General features: G+C 49.5%; 1 protein-coding gene and 1 long non-coding RNA gene across 3 annotated transcripts in view; one reads left to right on the plus strand and one right to left on the minus strand.

The window, feature by feature from the left end:
- Positions 1-1,036: 1,036 nt before the first annotated feature.
- LOC119947681 lies at positions 1,037-22,448 on the minus strand. Of its 2 annotated transcripts, none has more exons than XR_005456518.1 (3): positions 22,359-22,448; positions 19,718-19,891; positions 1,037-1,223 (listed from the first exon to the last, which is right to left on the minus strand). It is a non-coding gene; the product is annotated as an uncharacterized LOC119947681 (long non-coding RNA). The 2 variants fall into 2 exon arrangements; XR_005456517.1 differs by lacking the exon at positions 1,037-1,223 and adding an exon at positions 12,857-12,897.
- Positions 22,270-23,142, plus strand: part of CISD2 (CDGSH iron sulfur domain 2) — a 36,476-nt gene continuing 35,603 nt past the window's right edge. The window contains exon 1 of the mRNA XM_038769286.1: positions 22,270-22,410. Within this exon, the coding sequence (XP_038625214.1) occupies positions 22,308-22,410 (103 nt within the window). The 5' untranslated portion in view covers positions 22,270-22,307. The remainder of the gene's footprint in view (positions 22,411-23,142) is intronic.

The raw sequence follows: 23,142 nt of genomic DNA on the forward strand, positions 1-23,142 counted from the left end.
CACTCATTCATTCACTCAGTCAGCCATAGATATTGAGCACTTACTGTGTGCAGAGCACTTTACTAAGCGCTTGGAAAGTTCAATACAGCAATAAAGAGAGACAATCCTTGCCCACAACAGGCTTACAGTCTGTGGGGTGGGGGGTGGGGGGGAGAAAGACATCAAAACAAGTAAACAGGTATCAATATAAATAAATAGAATTATATATGTATATGCACGTATAAAGAAGCAGTGTGGCTCAGTGGAAAGAGCACGGGCTTGGGAGTTAGAGGTCATGGGTTCAAATCCCTGCTCCGCCGCTTGTCAGCCGTGTGACTCTGGGCAAGACACTTAACTTCTCGGTGCCTCAGTTACCTCATCTGTAAAATGGGGATTAAGACTGCGAGCCCCTCGTGGGACAACCTGATCAACTTGTATCCTCCCCAGTGCTTAGAACAGTGCTTTGCACATAGTAAGCGCTTAATAAATGCCATTATCATCATTATTATTATTAACTGCTGTGGGGCGGCGGGGGGACGATCAAAGGGAGGGAGTCGAGGTGACGCGGAAGGGAGAGGGAGCGGAAGAAAAGGGGGTTTAGTCCGGGAAGGCCTCTTAGAGGAGGTGCGCCGTCAGTAGGGCTTTGAAGCGGGGAAGAGTGATTGTTTGGCGGACGTGAGGAGGGACGGCGTTCCAGGCCAGAGGCAGGACGTGAGCCGGGGTCAGCGGCGAGACAGGCGAGAATGAGGCCCAGTGAGAAGGTTGGCACCAGAGGAGCGGAGTGTGCGGGCCGGGATGTGGAAGGAGAGGAGGGAGGTGAGGGAAGACGGGGCAAGTGATGGAGAGCTTTAAAACCAATAGTGAGGAGTTTTTATTTGATAAAGAGGTTGATAGGCAACCACTGGAGATTTCTGAGGAGGGGGGTACCATGCCCTGACATTGCCGTAGGCAGAATCCAGGCAGCGGAGTGAAGTGAGGACTGAAGTGGGCAGAGGCAGGAGGTTGGGAGGTCAGAAAGGAGGCTGATGCAGTAATCCAGCCGGACGGTACCAACGTGATTAGCGGTTTGGATGGAGAGGAAAAGGCGGATCTTAGCGATGTTGTGAAGGGGAGACCGGTGAGAGGGGTTGTGATCTGAGAGAGGGATTTCGGAGTTGGTGAGGCTAGAGATCGTGCAGCGGTTAGAGATGATGAGATCGAGCGGGAGATGCCTTAATCCCTCTCGAATCTCCTCTGAGAGCGCACTGAAATGAAAAAGAAAATGAATGAATGAACAATGAAATGATATAATCATTTCAGCATTTCATTGAAGCAGCGTGGCTCGGTGGAAAGAGCCCGGGCTCTGGAGTCGGAGGTCGTGGGTTCAAATCCCGGCTCCGCCACTCGTCAGCTGTGTGACTTTGGGCAATTCACTTCTCTGGGCCTCAGTTCCCTCATCTGTTAAATGGGGATTAAAACCGTGAGCCCCCCGTGGGACAACCCGATCACCTTGTAACCTCCCCAGCGGTTAGAACAGTGCTTTGCACCTAATAAGCGCTTAACAAATGCCATCGTTATTATTATATAATCAGGAAGGTGCACACTAGATTCCTACAAACCCTGTTACCTTTTAGTTTTCCTGAAATGCCCTGCTTTTACCCTATTGATGAGGATATTATGGAGAAAAGAAATCTCATCCCTTACACTAAAAACTTTGATGAGGGAAGATTAGGCTTCGCAAGCGATTTCTCCTTCTCATTCATTCATTCATTCAGTCGTATTTATTGAGCGCTTACTGTGTGCAGAGCACTGTATTAAGCACTTGGAAAGCCCAAGTTGGCAACATATAGAGATGGTCCCTACCCAACAACGGGCTCACAGTCTAGAAGGGGGACTTCTCCTCTATACATTATCCGACCTTGGCTTCACCGACTCCATCCTCTCCTGGTTTCTCCTCTTATCTCTCCGGCCGTTCATTCTCAGTCTCCTTCGTGGACCCCTTCTCCCCCTCCCATCCCCTTACTGTAGGGGTTCCTCGAGGGTCAGCTCTTGGTCCCCTTCTATTCTCCACCTACGCTCACTCCCTTGGAGAACTCACTCACTCCAAAGGCTTCAACTACCTTCTTTATGCTGGTGACACCCAAATCTACATCTCCTCCCCTCTTCTCTCTCCCCCTCTCCAAGCTCGCATCTCCTCCTGCCTTCAAGACAACTCTACTCAGATGTCCTCCCGCCACCACATACTCAGCAGAGCTCCTTGTCTTCCCTCCCAAACCCTGTCCTCTCCCGAACTTTCCCGCCACTGTGGATGGGACAACTATCCTTCCCATCCCACAAGCCCGCAACCTTGGTCCCATCCTTGACTCCGCTCTCTCGTTCACCCCACACATCCAATCTGTCACCCAATCCTGCCGGTCTCACCTTCGCCACATCGCCAAGATCCGCCCTTTCCTCTCCATCCAAACCGCTACCACGTTAGTACAATCACTCATCCTATCCCGACCGGTTACTGCATCAGCCTCCTTCCTGACCTCCCAACCTCCTGCCTCTCCCCACTTCGGTCCATACTTCACTCTGCTGCCCGGATCATCGCTCTACGGAAACGTTTAGGGCATTTCATCCCCCTCCTCAAAAATCTCCAGTGGCTGCTTATCGACCTCCGTATCAAGCCCAAAATTCCTCACTGTTGGCTTCAAAGCTCTCCATCACCTTGCCCCTTCCAACCTCACCTCCCTTCTCTCCTTCTACGTCCCAGCCCGCACAATCTCCTCTGGTGCTAACCTTCTCACTGTGCCTTGATCTCACCTGTTCTGCTACTGCCCCTTGGCCCACATCCTGGAACGCCCTCCCTCCTCAAATCTGCCAAACAATCACTCTTCCCTCTCTCAAAGCCCTACTGAAGGCTCACCTCCTCCAAGAGGCCTTCCCAGACTAAGCCCCCTTTTCCTCAGCTCCCCCTCCCTTCCGCATCTCCTCGACTTGCTCCCTCTGCTCGCCCCCCTAACCCACGGCACTTAAGCATATATCTATAATTCTATTTACATTGATGCCTGTTTACTTGTTTTGATATCTGCCTGCCCCCCCCCCAGACTGTAAGCCCGGTGTGAACCGGGATTGTCTCTATTGCTGAACTGTACTTCCCAAGTGCTTAGTACAGTGCTCTGCCCACGGTAAGCGCTCAATAAATATGACTGAATGAATGAGTGTGTGTCCAAGTTAGTGGGCGAGGGGGGTGGGGTGGAACAGGGGGTCGGGGGAATTAAGGAGTGAGAGAAGGCGGGCGGCAGAGGAGTCACCAGGGACATCCATGTGGATGTTGAAGTCTCCGAGGATCAGAGTGGGCATGGAAAAGGAGAGAAGGAAGGTGAGAAAGGGGTCAGAATGGTTTAAGAAGTTAGAGGTGGGACCTGGGGGGTGGTAGATGACGGCTACAAGAATCTGGAGGGGGTGGTAGAGTCAAATACTGTGGGCTTCAAAGGAGGAGAAGGAAAGGGAATGGGGAGGATGGATAGTGAGAAAGCGGCACTGGGGCGCGAGAAGGAAGCCGACATCTCCTCCTTTCCCAGTGAGTCTGGGGAAGTGGGAGAGGAAGAGACCTCCACCGGAGAGAGCAGCAGGGGAGACTGCATCATCGGGGCGAGTCAGGTGAACGCTGTCATCGCATTTCACTAATTACTCCTAGTACAGATAGTATTTGTTAAGTGCTTCCTACTGTTTGTAGAAGAGTACTGTTCTAAGCACTGGGAAAGCATACAATCACTGGTGGATTTGTGAATGACGGCACTCGCTGCAATCCAATGTCTTCCCCAAGACCATTCCCGAGGTCCTGACTACCTATAGAAGCAGCGTGGCTCAGTGGAAAGAGCCCGGGCTTTGGAGTCGGAGGTCGTGGGTTCAAATCCCGGCTCCGTCAATTGTCAGCTGGGTGACTTTGGGCAATTCACTTCACTTCTCTGCACCTCATTTGTAAAATGGGGTTGAAGACTGTGAACCCCACGCGGGGCAACCCGATCACCTCGTAACCTTCCCAGCTCTTAGAACAGTGCTTTCCACATAGTAAGCGCTTAATACACGCTATCATCATTATTATTATGTATCGTTGGTTTCCATCATTTTTGGAGGTGACTCTACTGACGGTAAGATCGATTCAGTGTGGCCAAGAGAACCGACATGTAGCCGATACTCCCCTTCTCTGCTGTTTGCCGTGAAGTGTGGTCCTCGTTGGAGTAAACCGTTTGGTCCGTACGGGGCTTCTCCCGATTCTAGGTTTGCCTCCTGGTATCCGGGACTCTAAGTCAAGGAAAGCAACCCCTCTCCCGATAACCGCCTATCTGGCTGGTCGGAGGCTGGCCTCGTCTCCCGGAAGCCACACAGTTGGAGACGGTGCTTCCCTCCCCCTGGCCCGGAATGCCCTCCCTCCCCACATCCGCCAAGCTAGCTCTCTTATCTCCTTTCAAACCCCTACTGAGAGCTCACCTCCTCCAAGAGGCCTTCCCGGACTGAGCCCCCTTTTTCTTCTCCCCTACTGAGAGCTCACCTCCTCCAAGAGGCCTTCCCGGACTGAGCCCCCTTTTTCTTCTCCCCATCCCCCCGCCCTACCTCCTTCCCCTCCCCACAGCACCTGTATATATGTTTGTCCAGATTTATCACTCTATTTATTTTACTTGTACATCTTTACTATTCGATTTATTTTGTTAACGATGTGCATCTAGCTTTATTTCTATTTGTTCTGACCACTTGCCACCTGTCCACATGTTTAGTTTTGTTGTCCGTCTCCCCCTTCTAGACTGTGGGCCCGTTGTTGGGTAGGGACCGTTTCTAGATGTTGCCGACTTGTACTTCCCAAGCGCTTAGTACAGTGCTGTGCACACAGTAAGTGCTCAATAAAAACGATTAGATGAATGAATTATGTCCTTGCATGAGTCTCTCTTTTTTCCACCCTTCGGAATGCTCAGAAATACCGTTCACCGAACGGCTAATGATGTGAAGTGTTGATTTTCTCCCAACCTCCCACGAAATAAACTTTAGCAATCAATCAATCAAAGGCATTTATTAGGCAATTACTGTGTGCAGAGCACTGTACTAAGCTCTTGGGAGAGTGCAGTACATCACAGCTGGTAGACATATTCCCTGCCCACAAGGAGCTTAGAGTCTAGCAGGAGGAGCTTACAGTCTACAGTAATCACAGAGGTCTTCACTCCCTCATCTTCCAATCAACCAACCATAGTATTTACTGGGTTCCTACTGTGCACACACTGTACTGAGCACTCGAGAGAGTTGGCAGCCCCGATCTCTGTGCTCAGTACAGCTTACAGTTTGGGGCGGGGGGCTGATAGGGTCTTCTATCTCTAAGCAGCGTGGCTCAGTGGAAAGAGCCCGGGATCTGGAGTCGGAGATCGTGGGTTCAAACCCCGGCTCCGTCAATTGTCAGCTGCGTGACTTTGGGCAAGTCACTTCACTTCTCTGGGCCTCAGTTACCTCATCTGTAAAATGGGGATGAAGACTGTGAGCCCCCCCCCGCCCGTGGGACAACCTGATCACCTTGTGATGTCCCCGGTGCTTAGAACAGTGCTTGGCACAGAGTAAGCACTTAATAAATGCCATCATCATTATTATTATTATTCAGCTCTCCCTCTCACTTTATCCCACTGATCTACAATCATCATCATCAATCGTATTTATTGAGCGCTTACTATGTGCAGAGCACTGTACTAAGCGCTTGGGAAGTACAAATTTATCTACAATAACCCAATCTGCACACATCACTCCTCCGGCGCCAACCTATTCACTGTACCTCGGTCTCATCTTTCTCGCTGCCAACCCTTTGGCCAAGTCCTCCCTCGGACCAGGAACCCTCTCCTTTCACATCCAACAGAATGCCACTCATTCATTCAGTCGTATTTATTGAGCACTTAATTTGGGCAGGGCACTGCACTAAGCGCTTGGAAAGTACAATTAGGCAACAAACACTCTCCCCCTCTTCAAAGCCTTAGTAAAATCACACTTAGATCTGCACCCCCTAGGCACTTGATATCCACCCCGCCCTCAGCATTTACGTACACATCTTTATACTTTGCCATCTCTCCCGTCCGTAATTTATTTTAACATCCGTCTTCCCACCTAGACTGTACGCTCCCTGAGGCCAGGGATGGTGTCAACTCTTTGACTGTATTCTTCCAAGCGTTTAGTTCAGTGCTCTGCACATAGCCCTTGCTAAATAAATACCTTCGACTGATCAAATATACCCTCCCAACACCTTAGAGAAGCAGCGTGGTTCAGTGGAAAGAGCCCGGGCTTTGAAGTCAGAGGTCATGGGTTCGAATCCCGTCTCCGCCACTTGTCAGCTGTGTGACTTTGGGCAAGTCACTTCACTTCTCTGGGCCTCATTTCCCTCATCTGGAAAATGGGGATGAAGACTGTGAGCCCCCCGTGGGATAACCTGATCACCTTGTAACCTCCCCAGCGCTTAGAACAGTGCTTTGCACATAGTAAGCACTTAATAAATGCCATCATTTTTATTATTAGTAGGAGTACAACTCCTGGGAAACAAGGATCCAGGTTCTACTGTAGCTTTGGGGTCTCCGGGAGCCTCCCTGCCCTATCTCATCCCCAGAACAGAGGTTAGAAGACTCTACCTTACAAACTGGGAAACTGAGTCCGGAGCTGAGACGACCCAGGTGGACTTCACTCTCCTTCCATCTTTTTATTAGGTTAAGGTGGTTCGGTTTTCATGATCTTTAGTACTGTATTTATTGCCTTTCTGAATGGACTGTTTTTCACTGGATATATTGTTTCATCCACTTCATTCATGCATTCAGTCGTATTTATGGAGTGTGCAGAGCACTGTACAAAGCGCTCGGGAAAGTACAACGATAAACGGACACAGTCCCTGCCTACAACGAACTTACAGTCTAGAGGGTTAGACTGTAGCCTCGCACTTTTACATGGTAAGCTCCTTAGAGGAGCAGCGTGGCTCAGTGAAAAGAGCCCGGGCTTTGGAGTCAGAGGTCACGGGTTCAAATCCCATCTCCGCCACTTGTCAGCTGTGTGACCTTGGGCAAGTCACTTCACTTCTCTGGGCCTCAGTTCCCTCATCTGTAAAATGGGGATGAAGACTGTGAGCCCCACGGGGGACAACCTGATCACCTTGTAAACTCCCCAGCGCCTGGAACAGTGCTTTGCACACAGTAAGCGCTTAATAAATGCCATTAAATAAAAAGGAGTGGTGTCTTTATATAAAACATCCAGCAGCAGGGCACTTAATAACAGTGATCGATGTTGATCGTTGAATATGAATATATACACGTTAATAGGTTCGTCCAGTGCTTGAAAGTTTTCAGGGCTAACTCTGTGTCATCCTTGTTGGTTTTAAGACTGTAAACTCCTAGAGACGGTGACTTCTGGGCAGGGAGCATGTCTACTGACTCAGTGATACTATAACTCTTCCAACTGCTTAGTACAGTCCTCCGCTCACAGTGAGGGCTCAATAAATTCCATCGCTGAATCGAATAACTAGCTTTACACAGAACCGAACGCAACGTCACGCTCACGTGAGCACTTAATAAACGCTTCAGAGGACGGTAATGATTACGATGATCGGGATGTGCGCCCTGATACTCGCTGTGATATCACTACATCTTTCAACTTCTGCTGACCGCACAAACTCCTGGGTAATTACATGGTCAGAAGTAAATAAGTTTTATGATGTAGTGCACAGAGAAACAGCAGTCAAAGGCCTTGGGTTCTGTTCTTAAGTCCATCGCCTGCCTACTTTGTGAAGCTGGGCAAGTAATTTCTTTGTGTCGAAGCTTCCTCGACTACAGAGTGGGGATTCAATACCTCTTCAATTCAATACCAATTCAAAACATATGTACAATACGTTTGTACATATTTTTTACTCTATTTATTTATTTATTTATTTTATTTGTACATATCTATTCTATCTATTTTATTTTGTTAGGATGTTTGGTTTCGTTCTCTGTCTCCCCCTTTTAGACTGTGAGCCCACTGTTGGGTAGGGACTGTCTCTATATGTTGCCAATTTGTACTTCCCAAGCGCTTAGTACAGTGCTCTGCACATAGTAAGCGCTCAATAAATACGATTGATGATGATGATGATGATGTTCTCCCACTTGGAGTGTGGGGCTTATGTGGAACGGGGCCTCTGTCCGAACTGATTATCTTGACTCTTACCCCAGCGCTTAGTATAGTGCTTGGTATATCGTACACTTGGTTTATCGTACACTATGAATAAATGCCACAATTAGTATTACTATTATTGTTGTTGAGTAGGTGAAGGAGACCATTATTAAGGACACTCAGTTGGTTGCAGTGAGAAATCCCTATAATTGTCCCAAAAGTGGAGGCAGTGATGGGGCTTTCTAGGGGAAACATAAGTCCAGAGAGGATGTTAGGGGAAGGGTGAAGGGATTTCAACCTCGCTATCGCCCAAATACCTCTGGGAGCTAAGGAAGGCTGTAAGATCCCACCCAGTCCCAAGCTAAGTCCAAGAACTTCAATTTCCCTCGTGAGAACTCAAGTTGGTTAATAATGATGGTATTTGTTAAGCACCTACTATATGCGAAGCACTGTTCTAAGCGCTGGGGTAGATACAAGGTAACCAGGTTGTCCGACGTGGGGCTCACGGTCTTAATCCCCATTTTACAGATGAGGGAACTGAGGCAGTGACCTGGCCAAAGTCCCACAGCTGCTAGGTGGCGGAGCCGGGATGAGAGCCCACGTCCTCTGACTCCCAAGGCCGTGCTCTTTCCGCTTTACGCCGTGGTTCCGGGGCGGCTGGTTGGTTCCTTGGATGGATGCACGATCCACTTCGGGGAGTTCCAAAAAATCTTGACCCTCCCACCTGTCACTTTCTGATGAGACTGAGATCCCAAATGGGGGAGAAAAGGGCCCACGTGGCTAGTTGCAAAACACCACAGTTGTGCTGAAATCGGAAATCCCATCCTCAGCTTACAACCACCTAACCTGCTTTCTCTCCCATACTCCCCATCCCCCCCAAACTGTCCTTTCCCTCTACCGAGACTTCCCAACCCTTTGTCCCCATCATCTATCCCAGCCCTTCTTACCCTATTTGTTTTAACGGTATTTGTTAAGTGCTCACTATGTGCCAGGAACTGTACTACGCTCCGGGGTAGATAAGAGCCAGTCGGATTAGACCCAATCCACGTCCCACATGGGGCTATCAGTCTTAATTCCCCAGTTAACAGTTGCCGATTGTCTGCTCTGTGACCTTGGGCAAGTCACAACTTCTGTGTGCCTCCGTTTCCTCATCTGTAAAATAATAATAATAATAATGATGGCATTTATTCAGCGCTTACTATGTGCAAAGCACTGTTCTAAGCGCTGGGTGGGGATTCAATACCTGTTCTCCCTCCCACTTAAACTGTGAGCATCATGTGGGACGGGGACTGGGTTGGACCTGATTCATTCATTCAATCGTATGAGTGCTTACTGTGTGCAAAGCACTGTTCTAAGCGCTGGGGAGGATACAAGGTGATCAGGTTGTCCCATGTGGGGCTCACAATCTTAATCCCCATTTTCCAGATGAGGGAATTGAGGCCCAGAGAAGTGACGTGACTTGCCCAGAGTCACACAGCTGACAAGCGGCAGAGCCGGGATTTGAACTTAGTACAGTTCCTGGCACATAGTAAACACTGAACAAATACCATAATTAACTCGTATCTACCCCAGTGCTCAGAACAGTGCTTGACACATAGTAACCATTGAGCGAATACCATAAAAAAATATAATATGAACGCTTACCCCATCCCCTTTCCCCCAAACACTCCCTATTGGTAGTTTTCTTTGCCTTTTCTCGAGGATCATACTCATTTATTCAAATACTCATGGTATTCCCAAATTAGAATCTTTACCCTGTTCTAATTTATCGAAGGCACCTACAGCTCGGTGGAACTACATACAAGACGGCTTTATTTTTCATATCCCAGACAGGAAATGCAAAACACATTTTTTTCTCTCTCTCTCTCATTTTAACATTGTGAAGGGAATTCTTTTTGGCTAAAAGTCTTGGTGCAGATTTTCTAGTCTCTTGCAAACTTTAATGTATTCCTATTACAAGCAAAATTTATACAGGGTAATCCATATGGCTTGATAATATCGTTTTGGCAAGAAGCTGGGTGAAATGGGAGTCTGCGTGGCAGGAATGCAGAATGGCCAGAATAAAGCCTCGTGTCACCGGAGGGAAGGTTACAAAAAAGAAAACAGGGGGAGACAAGAGGAAGAAAAGAAAGGCGGGAAGTAACAATAGAGACCAAGGAAAATCTATCTGGCTAGTGAAAGGAACTTTTATCCATCCCAGGCATTGGTGAACTGAGATAAATGAGAAAGTCAGTGGCCACACTTAATATTCACTGGCCCCAACAAGCAAGGTCCCACGGCCTCTCCCTGCACATGGGGAATTTGAAGGCCAAGAACCTCCTAAGTGCTGGTTTTTCAGACCACTGAAGAAAGGGATAATAATAGTACCCGTTAATCAGGTTGGATACAGTCCATGTCTCACATGGGGCTCACAGTCTTAATCCCCATTTTACAGATGAGGTGACAGATGCGGCACGGCATAGAGCAGTCAGAAGGTCATGGGTTCTAATCCCGGTTCCGCCACTTGTCTGCTGTGTGACCTTCGGCAAGTCACCTAACTTCCCTGTGCCTTGGTTACCTCATCTGTAAAATGGAGGTCGAGACTGCGAACCCCATGTGGGATAGGGACCGTATCCAACCTGATTTGCATGTACCCACCCCAGCGCTTAGTACAGTGCCTGGCACATAGTAAGCACTTAACAAACACCATAATTATTATCATTTTTATTTGCTTGTAGTCACCCCAGCACTTAGCACAGTGCCTGGCCCCATAGTAAGCACTTAACACGTACCACTATTATTAGTATTATTATTTGCACAATAAATACTACTGCTACTAATGAAGGTAGGGATCACATTTATCAACTTTATTGTACTCTTCCAAGCACAGAGTACGGTGCTTTGCACAGAGAAGCAGCGTGGCTCAGTGGAAACAATAATAATGATAATGATGGCATTTATTAAGCGCTTACTACGTGCAAAGCACTATTCTAAGCGCTGGGGAGCTTACGAGGAGATCAGGTTGTCCCACGGGGGGCTCACAGTCTTAATGCCCATTTTACAGATGAGGTAACTGAGGCACAGAGCTCGGGCTTGGGAGTCAGAGGTCATGGGTTCAAATCCCGGCTCCGCCGCTTGTCAGCCGTGTGACCCTGGGCAAGTCACTTCACTTCCCTGGGCCTCATCTGGAAAATGGGGCTTAAGATCGTGAGCCCCACATGGGACAACCTGATCACCTTGTATCCTCCCTAGCGCTTAGAACAGTGCTTTGCACAGAGTAAGCGCTTACCAAATACCAAAATTAGTAGTAGTAGTAGTAAGGACTCAACAAATATTCTTGACTGATTGACAGCACCCCGTCTTCTAGGAGTTTATCATATAAGTCGCCCCCCGGCATTCACGGTTCCTTTGACAGGTGTGGCATTCGCGGTTCCGCCCTGGCCTCTCTCTCTCTCTGGTCATCAGTAGCCACAGTGCCGCCTCTCCGGTGGTCGGCTGGCCGGCCGGCCACCTCCCCACGCCACCCACCCGGCCGGCTGAAAGTTGTGGGATACATTTTCTACGCCGTTAAGCGCCGAGTATGTCGGATGCACGTGGTAGTTGTGATTTCACCTCATTCACGGGGGTTTCCTCTAACCAATTCAGTCATTCAATCGTATTTACCGTGTGCAGAGCACCGCACTAAGCGTTCGGAAAGTACAATACAGAAATAAAGAGAGACAGTCCCTGCCCACAATGGGCTCGCAGTCTTGAGAGGGGGAGACGGGCATCAATACAAGCAAACAGGCATCAATATAAATAGAATTATAGATATATACATAAGTGCTGTGGGGTGGGGAAGGGGGGAAGAGCAAAGGGAGGGAGTTGAGGTGATGTGGAAGGGAGGGGAAGCCGAGGAAAAGTGGGGCTTAATCTGGGAAGGCCTCTTGGAGGAGAGGCACCTGCAGTAGAGCTTTGAATGGGGGGAGAGTGACTGTCTGGCGGATTTGAGGAGGGAGGGCATTCTAGGCCAGAGGTAGGAAGTGGGCCAGGGGTCGGTGGAAAGACAGGCGAGGGATGGAGGCAGTGAGAAGGTTGGCACCAGAGGAGCAGAGTGTGCCGGCTGGGATGTAGAAGAGAGGTGAGGTAGGACGGGGCGAGATGATGGAGAGCTTTAAAGTCAACAGTGAGGATTTTTTGTTTGATACGGAGGTTGACAGGTAACCACTGGAGATTTTTGAGGAGGGGGCTGACACGCCCTGAGCGTTACCGTAGAAAGATAATCCGGGCAGCAGAGTGAAGTACGGACTGAAGTGGGGAGAGGCAGGAGGTTGGGAGGTCAGAAAAGAGGCTGATGCAGTAATCCAGGCGGGATGGGATGAGTGATTCTAGACCGTGAGCCCGTTGTTGGGTAGGGACCGTCTCTATATGTTGCCAACTTGGGACTTCCCAAGCGCTTAGTACAGTGCTCCGCACACAGTGAGCGCTCAATAAATACGATTGAATGAACGAGTGAATGAATGAATGAGTGATTGTACTGGCGTTGTAGCGGTTTGGATGGAGAGGAAAGGGCGGATCTTGGCGATGTTGTGAAGGTGGGACCGGCAGGATTTGGTGACGGATTGGATGTGCAGGGTGAATGAGAGAGCGGAGTTGAGGATGACACCAAGGTTACGGGCTCGTGAGACGGGAAGGATGCTAGTGCCGTCTACATTGACGGGAAAGTCAGGGAGAGGACGGTTTGGGAGGGAAGATAAGGAGCTCTGCCTTGGCCATGTTGAGTTTGAGGCGGCGGGTGGGTATCCAAGTAGAGATGTCCCGAAGGCAGGAGGAGATGCCAGCCTGGAGGGAGGGAGAGAAAACAGGGGAGAAGATGTAGATTTGGGTGTCATCCGCATAGAGATGGTAGTTGAAGCCTTGGGAGTGAATGAGTTCTCCAAAGGAGTAAGGGTAGACGGATACTACTACCAATAATACCAATATTACCAATACTCTGCAAATAGCAAGGGACTACTCTATTTTTTCATGGTATTTGCTAGGCGTTTACTAGTGCCAGGCACTGTTCTGAGCACCGGGGTAGATATAAAGTAATCCAGTTGAAGTCCCTGTCCCACACGGTACTCAAAGTTTTAATCCCCATTTTGCAGATGAGGTAACTGAGGCTCAGAGAAGCAAAGTGATTTGCCCAAGGTCACGCAGAGGACAAGTGGTGGAGCCGGAATTAGAACCCAGGTCCTTCGGGCGATTCTGACACCTGACTACATGTTCTGTTTTGTCGTCCGTCTCCCCCCTTCTCGACTGTGAGCCTGTTGTTGGGTTGGGACCGTCTCTAAATGTTGCCGACTTGTACTTCCCAACGCTTAGTACAGTGCTCTGCACACAGTAAGCGCTCAATAAACACGATTGAATGAATGAATGAATACTGGATATACATTCCCTCAGGTCTGTCAGGCTTACACAACGGAAAACTCATGTTGAGCGATGCCACACTCGTACTAATAATAATGGTATTTGTTAAGCGCTTACTATATGCCAAGCACTGTTCTAAGCACTGGGGTAGATACAAGGTAATCAGGTCGTCCCATGTGGGGTTCACAGTCTTCACCCCCATTTTACAGATGAGGGAACTGAGGCACAGAGAAGTTAAGTGGCTTGCCCAAGGTCACACAGCAGACAAGCAAAGGGGCCGGGATGAGAACCCACATCCTCTTGCTCCCAAGTCCGGGCTCTTTCCACGAGGCCACGCTGCTTCTCTGACCCCACGAGACCAACAGTTACAACAGTGCTTTGCACATAGTAAGCGCTTAATAAATGCCGTCAAAAAAAATGAAACAAAACAAAAAAAAAAAACAGTTTCACTTCGACTTCACGTCACGTTCTAACCAGATACGGGGCGTGTTGTTGGATGTTCTCAAATTCCCTGAGAGCGCTCTTACTCCAAACCGCAGTGGAAACAAGCGTTCTGAAAGAACGGAGTGTACACAGCAATGCTTTTCACACGTTGGTACGAGTACCTCTGGTGCTACTTCACAGAACAGCTTTAAGTCCACTGAAATATTTGCTTTACTTGGAGAGGAAAAGCAGAATCTGTTCTCTTTCCTGCGTGTTTTAGGTGAGTGTTGGTCGCTAACGTGAAGAGGGTTTACTGTTCAGATGCTTGCTATACCCTTCGGTTGTTTCCATTGCTCTGGAGGTCACTGTAGTACCAGGGTCCTTGGGCCCCCAGCAATTGATAGCTGGGGAGGGGCCCAGTGCACCCGAAGAATGCTCACCCTCCCATCTTAAAGGTGGGACCCCGAAACGGCGCAGGAAACAGCTGAGGATCAGCTGGCCGTCCGACTGACCGGCCGGCTGGCCGCTGAAGTTTGGAGGAATGTCAGGCGTCCCGCAAATGCCCCCGTGATAACGAGTTTGCGATATCGTGGGCTCCACACACAGATGGCTCAGACGCACTCTAGTTACCAACAGACAGTCGGTATTTCTGTTGCCGAAGGTTGCAACAGCAACAGTAACTGGAGAACAGAATCTTAAAATCGATCCAGGGATTAGGGCCTTTCCCTGGACTAATATACTTGTTCCTAACTCCCACCTAGGGGTTGCCACCCCTCTAAACCCACTCCTATTACATCCCTTAGTAGTTCTTCTGCGGGCAGAGAGAGAACGGGATCTTTCCCGGCCCATCACCCGGCTGCCTCCTAGCTTTTCCCGCAGACACCCGCTTTCCGCATCCATTCCCTCGGGATGCCTAACACAGACTCCTGTCTCCTCGTGGCTCTCTGGGTTTCCTCCTGTTTTCTTATCCCCCTCGTCCTTATTCAGATCCTCCCCATAATTGGCTGTGCCCGAGCTGAGGACATCAGGTGAGTGGCATCCCATATCAAAGAGCTTTCCCTCTGGGAGAACTGAGTTTTTTCTCCATTCGAGAAGCCTCTGGGCCTTTTCTCCTCATCTAGAATAACTGTGGAATCTGTTAAGCATTTACTATGTGACAAATACTCCAAGCATTATGCTAACAACTGGGGTAGATACAAGATTGTCAGGTCAAACACAGTCCTTGTCGCACGTGGGGCTCACCCTCTTAAAGGGGATGGATAACAGTACAGATTTATTACTCTATTTATTTTGCTGGTACATATTTACTATTCTATTTATTTTGTTAATGATGTGCATCTAGCTTTATTTCTATTTGTTCTGACGACTTGACACCTGTCCATATGTTTTGTTGTCTCCCCCTTCTAGACTGTGAGCCCGTTGTTGGGAAGGGACCGTCTCCATATGTAGCCAACTTGTACTTCCCAAGCGCTTAGTACAGTGCTCTGCACACTGTAAGCGCTCACGGACTGTGTGCTGATCCCAGAAGCAGAAGAAGCGTGGCTTAGTGGGAAGAACACGGGCTTGGGAGTCAGAGGCCATGGGTTCTAATCCCGGCTCCGCCACTTGTCAGCTGTGTGACTCTGGGCAAGTCACTTTACTTCTCTGTGCCTCAGTTACCTCGTCTGTAAAATGGGGATTAAGACTGTGAGCCCCACGTGGGACAACCTGATTACCCTGTATCTACCCCAGTGCTTAGAACAGTGCTTAGCACATAGTAAGTGTTTAACAAATACCATCATCATCATTCATTCATTCAATCATATCTATTGAGCACTTACTGTGTGCACAGCACCGTACTAAGCGCTTGGGAAGTACAAGTCGGCAACATATAGAGACGGTCCCTACCCAACAACGGGCTCACAGTCTAGAAGGGGGGGACAGACAGCAAAACAAAACATGTAGACAGGTGCCAAAATCGTCGGAACAAATAGACTTATGGCTATATGCGCATCATTAACAAACTAAATAGAATAGTTAATGTGTACAAGTAAAATAAATAGAGTAGTAAATCTGTACAAATATATACAAGTGCTGTGGGGAGGGGAAGGAGGTAGGGCGGGGGGGTTGGGGAGGAGGAGAGGAAAAAGGGGGCTCAGTCTGGGAAGGCCTCCTGGAGGAGGTGAGCTCTCAATAGGGCCCTGAAGGGAGGAAGAGAGCTAGCTTGGCGGACGTGTGCAGGGAGGGCACTTCAGGCCAGGGGAAGGACGTGGGCCGGGGGTCGACGGCGGGACGGGCGAGAATGAGGCACGGGGAGGAGGTTAGCGGCAGAGGAGCGGAGGGTGCGGGCTGGGCTGGAGAAGGAGAGAACGGAGGTGAGGTAGGAGGGGGCGAGGGGATGGACAGCCTGGAAGCCCTGATTCGTAGGTTGACAGGCAACCACTGGAGATTTTTGAGGAGGGGAGTGACATGCCCAGAGCGTTTCTGTAGAAAGATAATCCGGGCAGCAGAGTGAAGAATAGACTGAAGTGGGGAGAGACAGGAGGACGGGAGATCAGAGAGGAGGCCGATGCAGTAAGCCAGTCGGGAGAGGATGAGAGACTGAACTAGCAGGGTAGCGGTTTGGATGGAGGGGAAAGGGCGGATCTTGGCAACATTGCGGAGGTGAGACCGGCAGGTTTTGGTGACGGATTGGATGTGAGGGGTGAACGAGAGAGCAGAGTCGAGGATGACACCAAGGTTGCGGGCTTGTGAGACGGGAAGGATGGTAGTGTCGTCTACAGTGACGGGAAAGTCAGGGAGAGGGCAGGGTTTGGGAGGGAAGATAAGGAGTTCAGTCTTGGACACATTGAGTTTTAGATGGCGGGCAGACATCCAGATGGAGATGTCCTGAAGGCAGGAGGAGATACGAGCCTGGAGGGAGGGAGAGCAGGGGCGGAGATGTAGATTTGGGTGTCATCGGCATAGAGATGATGGTTGAAGCCGTGGGAGCGAATGAGGTCACCAAGGGAGTGAGTGTAGATTGAGAACAGAAGCGTCATCATCAGATCACTGTACTAAGCACCTGGGAGAGTACAGTAGGTTTAATAGAGTAAAAAGGAATTACGGTGGCTCAAAGGCAGAAGACAGGAGTTGAGGGGACATAATAATAATAATCATAATGATGGCATTTTTTAAGCGCTTACTATGTGCAAAGCACTGTTCTAAGCGCTGGGGAGGTTACAAGGTAATTAGGTCGTCCCACAGGGGGCTCACAGTCTTCATCCCCATTTTACAGATGAGGGAACTGAGGCACAGAGAAGTGAAGTGACTTGCCCAAAGTCACCCAGCTGACAATTGGCGGAGCCGGGATTTGAACCCATGACCTCTGACTCCAAAGCCCGGGCTCCTTCCGCTGAGCCACGCTGCTTCATGCGCTTAGTGCTTGGCACACAGTAAAGCGCTTTAACAAGTACCATTATTATAAAGAGCAGAGAGCAGTGGATGGATGAAGTTCCTCTCGGGAGTTTTTGACTGATTTACAGCCAATGGAGGCCCCTGTGAGGTTCTGAGAAAGCACGATCGGAACAACTCGGAAAGAAGATTAGTCTTGTTGCTGGGGGGTAGAAGAGCAGATTGGAATAGGGAGAGTTGGGAGAATCTGTTGTAGTACAGGTGCACCGTGATTAGGACCTAAAGTTGTGGGAATGGGGAGAGGAAGGGGCATCCGGGAAGGCTGCTAAGGAGAAAGGAGTTGAAGAGGAATTCAAGCTTACAGGCCTCAGGTGACGGTGAGGGAGAAGCTGTGAAAAGGGGAGGTGTGTTAGTCTCAAGTTATCGAGAGCTTACTTTATGCTTCTATTCCAAACCGCCACTCTTCCCACCTTCAAAGCTTTATAAAGGTCTCATCTCCTGGAGGTCTTTCCTGATTAATCCCTCTTTTCCCCGACTCCCTCTCCCTTCTGTGTTATCTATGCACTCGGATCTTGATCCTTTTAGGCCCTTGGTGTTCACCCTAACCTCAGCCCCACAGCACTTAATAGCCATGTTATTTTTTTTATATTAATGTCTCTCTCCCCCTCTACACTGTAAGCTCATGGTGGGCAGGGGAACGTGTCTATCAACGCTGTTGTATTATAGTCTCCAGTACTTAGAACAGGGCTTGGCACATAGTAAGCGCTTAACAAATGCCATTATTATTATGCACGTTTTGTTTCGTTGTCTGTCTCCCCCTTCCAGACTGTGAGCCTGTTGTTGGGTAGGGACGGTCTCTATATGTTGCCAACTTGTACTTCCCTAGTGCTTAGTACAGTGCTCTGCACACAGTAAGCGCTCAATAAATACGACTGAATGAATGAATGAATGAATGAATGGTCTCCCAAGCACTTAGAACAGGGCTCTGTACACCACCAGTAAGCGCTCAATAAATCCAACTGACTGCAGAGCATGTACTATAATAATAATAATAATGATAATGATGGCATTTATTAAGCACTTACTATGTGCAAAGCACTGTTCTAAGCGCTGGGGGGGATACAAAGGGCTAAGCGCTTGAGAGTACTAAGCGCTTGAGAGTACAGCAAAGTTGACACACACATTCCCTGCCCACGAAGGGCTTACAGGCTAGAGGGGGACACAGACGTTAACAAATATTATGGAGCTGAAGGGCTGAGGTGAATAGCAAGTGTTTAAAGTGCACAGACTTCAGGGCATAAGTGATGCACAAGGGAGTGGGAGTAGGGGTAAAGAGGGCTTAATTGGGGAGGAGATGTGATTGTAATAAGGCTTTGAATGCGGGGAGATTGGTAGTCTGTTGTTGATGAAAGGGGAGGGAATTCCAGGCCAGGGAAAGGGGTCGGCGGGAAGGACGACAAATGAAGGTGCAGTGTGCACACTGGTGCTAAAGGAGAAAAGTGTGAGAACTGGGCTGCAGTAAGAAATCAGGTTTATTAGGGACAATGTTATTATTTATTGGGGGTGTCAATCAATGGTTTTCATTGAGCACTCACTAAGTGCTTGGGAGAGCCCAACTCAAGAGTTGGTAGACACGTTCCCGGCCCATAGGGAGTTTACAGTCTTGAGGGGAAGACAGACAGTTATATAAATAAATTAGGTATGTGCTTGGAGGCTGGGGGTGGGAGGTGTTGACCGTCATGGGCTTAAAGGGTCCAGGCAACGGGTAAAGACAAAAAAAAATTCAGGGTCGAGGTCACGGAATACAAAAGTGAACCGAGAGTAGGAGCCCTGGAACTTGACAAACAATCCTACCTTTCCTCACCCACAGGGCTGCAGACCTTTTCCCTTGTGGGAAGGGCAGAAGCTGTAACTTGCCTTCCCAACTGGAGAAATGTTAGTTAAGATGGGACTGTTGGCCAAGTGATGACGATCCCGCCAGGGCAGTACGTAGCCTGAAAACTATTCTGCAGTAACGTATTATGGCTTTCACTGTTTTTGCCGTCAATAATGATGGCATTTGTTGAGCGCTTCCTATGTGCAAAGCACTGCTCTAAGCGCTGGGGAGGTTACAAGGTGATCAGGTTGTCCCACGGAGGGCTCGCAGTCTTCATCCCCATTTTCCAGATGAGGTCACTGAGGCCCAGAGAAGTGAAGCGACTTGCCCAAAGTCACACAGCCGACAGTTGGCAGAGCCGGGATTGGAACCCCCGACCTCTGACTCCAAAGCCCGGGCTCTTTCCAGTGAGCCACGCCGCTTCCCCTTAAAACCCTTAAAACTTAAGGTTTCTGCTTAATTATATCACGCTTTCCTTGTAAGTCTGTTGTTCCTGCTCCCCACCGGCCCCCAACCCCCATTTTGGATTGTAAACCTCCTTTGGGCCAGGGATCGGGCCCGATTTGCTATCCCTGTACTTACCTGCTGTGCGCAAGATGCCCAACAAATGCGATGAATATTTCATGCGTAGATAAACCATTTTCCTGGCGGATTAACCACGAGCCGTTTGATCACAACTCCACTTTTCCTTTGGTAAGAAACTTTCTCTTTCTGTACTTTCATGCAGTGGGGCCTTTCATTAGGTCACGGTGTCACCTGTATGGGATCGGGAATTTGCATTCCAAGAGCCATTATCGACCGGTAGGATTGTTTCACAGTTCCGAGGTATGAAATTAAAAAGTCCTACGGTCACAGACACAGGCAAGCTGAGGGTGAGACCCTCCTCGGGGTGGCCTGGTTTGACCTGAATAGCTGAAATGTGGGGTCCCGCAGGAGATTGAGCAACCCACCAAAATGCCACACACCGAGACAAGTCTTAGTAATGCAAGGGGCAAATTAAAACCACCTTTGCCACAGACCTTAGGCTAGACCACAGAAGAGACTGAATTACCTCCATATTACCCACGCAGAAAGATGATAGGGTTTGTAATGATTGGAGTATTTGTTAAGCGCTTACTGTGTGCTAAGCGCTGGGGTGGGGACAGGAGAAGCAGCGTGGCTCATTGGAAAGAGCCCGGGCTTGGGAGTCAGAGGTCACGGGTTCAAATCCCAGCTCTGCCAATCGTCAGCTGTGTGACTTTGGCAAGTCACTTCACTTCTCTGAGCCTGTCACCTCATCTGTAAAATGGGGATGAAGACTGTGAGCCCACATGGGACAACCTGATTACCTTGTATCCCTCCAGCGCTTAGAACAGTGCTCTGCACATAGTAAACGCTTAACAAATACCACCATCATTATTATTATTGTCTGCTGTGCGACCTTGGGCAAGTCAGTTGACTTCTCTGCGCCTCAGTTACCTCATCTGGAAAATGGGGATTAAGACTGTGACCCCCACATGGGACAACCTGATTACCTTGTATCCCTCCAGTGCTTAGAACAGTGCTTCGCACATAGTAAGCGCTTAACAAATACCGTAATTATTATTATTATTGTCTGCTGTGCGACCTTGGGCAAGTCAGTTGACTTCTCTGCATCTCAGTTACCTCATCTGGAAAATGGGGATTAAGACTGTGAGCCCCACATGCGACAACCTGATTACCTTGTATCTCCCCAGCGCTTAGAACAGCGCTTCGCACATAGTAAGCGCTTAACAAATACCATCATTATTTTTATTATATTGTCTGCTGTGTGACTTTGGGCAAGTCTCTGCGCCTCAGTTACCTCATCTGTAAAATGGGGATGAAGACTGTGAGCCCCATATGGGACAACCTGATCACCTTGTATCCCTCCCCCCCCATCATCGTCATCATTATCAATCGTATTTATTGAGCGCTTACTATGTGCAGAGCACTGTACTAAGCGCTTGGGAAGTACAAATTGGCAACATATAGGGACAGTCGCTACCCAACAGTGGGCTCACAGTCTAAAAGGGGGAGACAGAGAACAAAACCAAACATACTAACAAAATCAAATAAATAGAATAGATATGTACAGCAAAATAAATAAATAAATCAATAGAGTAATAAATATGTACAAACATATATACATATATACAGGTGCTGTGGGGAAGGGAAGGAGGTAAGATGGGGGATGGAGAGGGGGACGAGAGGGTGCTTAGAACAGTGCTTCACACATAGTAGGTGCTTAACAAATACCATTATTATTATTATTATTATTAATGTCTGCTGTGTGACCTTGGGCAAGTCTCTGCGCCTCAGTTACCTCATCTGTCAAATGGGGATGAAGACTGTGAGCCCCATATGGGCCAACCTGATCGCCTTGTATCCCCCCAGCGCTTAGAACAGGGCTTCGCACCTAGTAAGCGCTTAACCGATACCATCATTCTTATTATCACGTCAGCTGTGTGACCTTGGGCAGGTCACTTGACTTCTCTGGGCCTCAGTTCCCTCATCTGTCAAATGGGGATGAAGCCCGCGAGCCCCGTGTGGGACAACCTGGTCACCCTGTATCCCCCCCCCAGCGCTTCGCACATAGTAAGCGCTGAACAAGCGCCATCATCATTATTATGAGTGAGTGAACATATATACCTGTATATATGTATATATGTTTGCACATTTTTTTACTCTATTTATTTATTTATTTTACTTGTACATATCTATTCTATTTATTTGATTTTGTTAGTACGTTTGGTTTTGTTCTCTGTCTCCCCCTTTTAGACTGTGAGCCCGCTGTTGGGTAGGGACCGCCTCTAGATGTTGCCAACTTGGACTTCCCAAGCGCTTAGTACAGTGCTCTGCACACAGTAAGCGCTCAATAAATACGATCGATGACGATGATGAATGAATGAATGATTCGGAGTCCCTCAGCGTGACAGGGGCGGGGGCGAAGAGGCGCGGTGGGCGCATGCGCGCGGCCCGGCCTCGCGCTCGGCCTCCCCGCGTCACGCGCCCCTCGGCCAATCAGCGGCGGGGGTGCCGGGGGGAGGGGGGGCCTCGCGACCCTCCCTCTCCACACGGCCCCCTCCCCCCCGGGGCGCCCCTCCGCGAGGCGCTCCCTCGCGCAGGCGCCGTAGCCGACGGGGCGGGGAGCCGACCAACGGCCGCTGCCGCCATGGTGCTGGAGAGCGTGGCCCGCATTGTCAAAGTCCAACTCCCCGCCTACCTCAAGCGGCTCCCGGTGCCCGAGAGCATCGCCGGATTCGCCCGGCTGACGGGTAACGAGGCCGGGAGGGGGACCGGGGGACCGACCCCCGGCTCCCTCCTGTCCCCCTCAGCCGCCCCCCCCCCGCGGGACCCTGGGAGGGAGGGAGGGAGTGGGGGGGGGCCCTCCCTCCCCGCGTCGCGCCGCGTCGCGCCACGCCACGCCACGTGACGTCACGTGACGTTACGTCCCGACGTCGAGCGCGTCTTGGGCGCGAGCGGTCGTGAGGCGATTGCGGCCATGGCGGGGAAGACGGCGTGGCGCCTCGTTAATAATAATAATTAATAATAATAATGGCATTTATTAAGCGCTTACTATGTGCACAGCACTGTTCTAAGCGCTGGGGAGGTTACAAGGTGATCAGGTTGGCCCACGGGGGGCTCACAGTCTTAATCCCCATTTTACAGATGAGGGAACTGAGGCCTAGAGAAATTAAGTGACTTGCCCAAAGTCACACAGCTGACAACTGGTAGAGCCGGGATTTGAACCCACGACCTCTGACTCCAAAGCCCGGGCTCTTTTCCACTGAGCCACGCTGCTTCTCTAATAATAATGATAATAATGGCATTTATTAAGCACTTACTGTGCACGAAGCACTGTTCTAAGCGCTGGGGAGGTTACAAGTTGATCAGGTTGTCCCACGGGGGGCTCACAGTCTTAATCCCCATTTTACAGATGAGGGAACTGAGGCCTAGAGAAGTTAAGTGACTTGCCCAAAGTCACACAGCTGACAACTGCTAGAGCC

The sequence above is a fragment of the Tachyglossus aculeatus genome, chromosome X5 (assembly GCF_015852505.1).
Source record: "Tachyglossus aculeatus isolate mTacAcu1 chromosome X5, mTacAcu1.pri, whole genome shotgun sequence".
NCBI classification, from domain to species: Eukaryota; Metazoa; Chordata; class Mammalia; order Monotremata; family Tachyglossidae; genus Tachyglossus; species Tachyglossus aculeatus.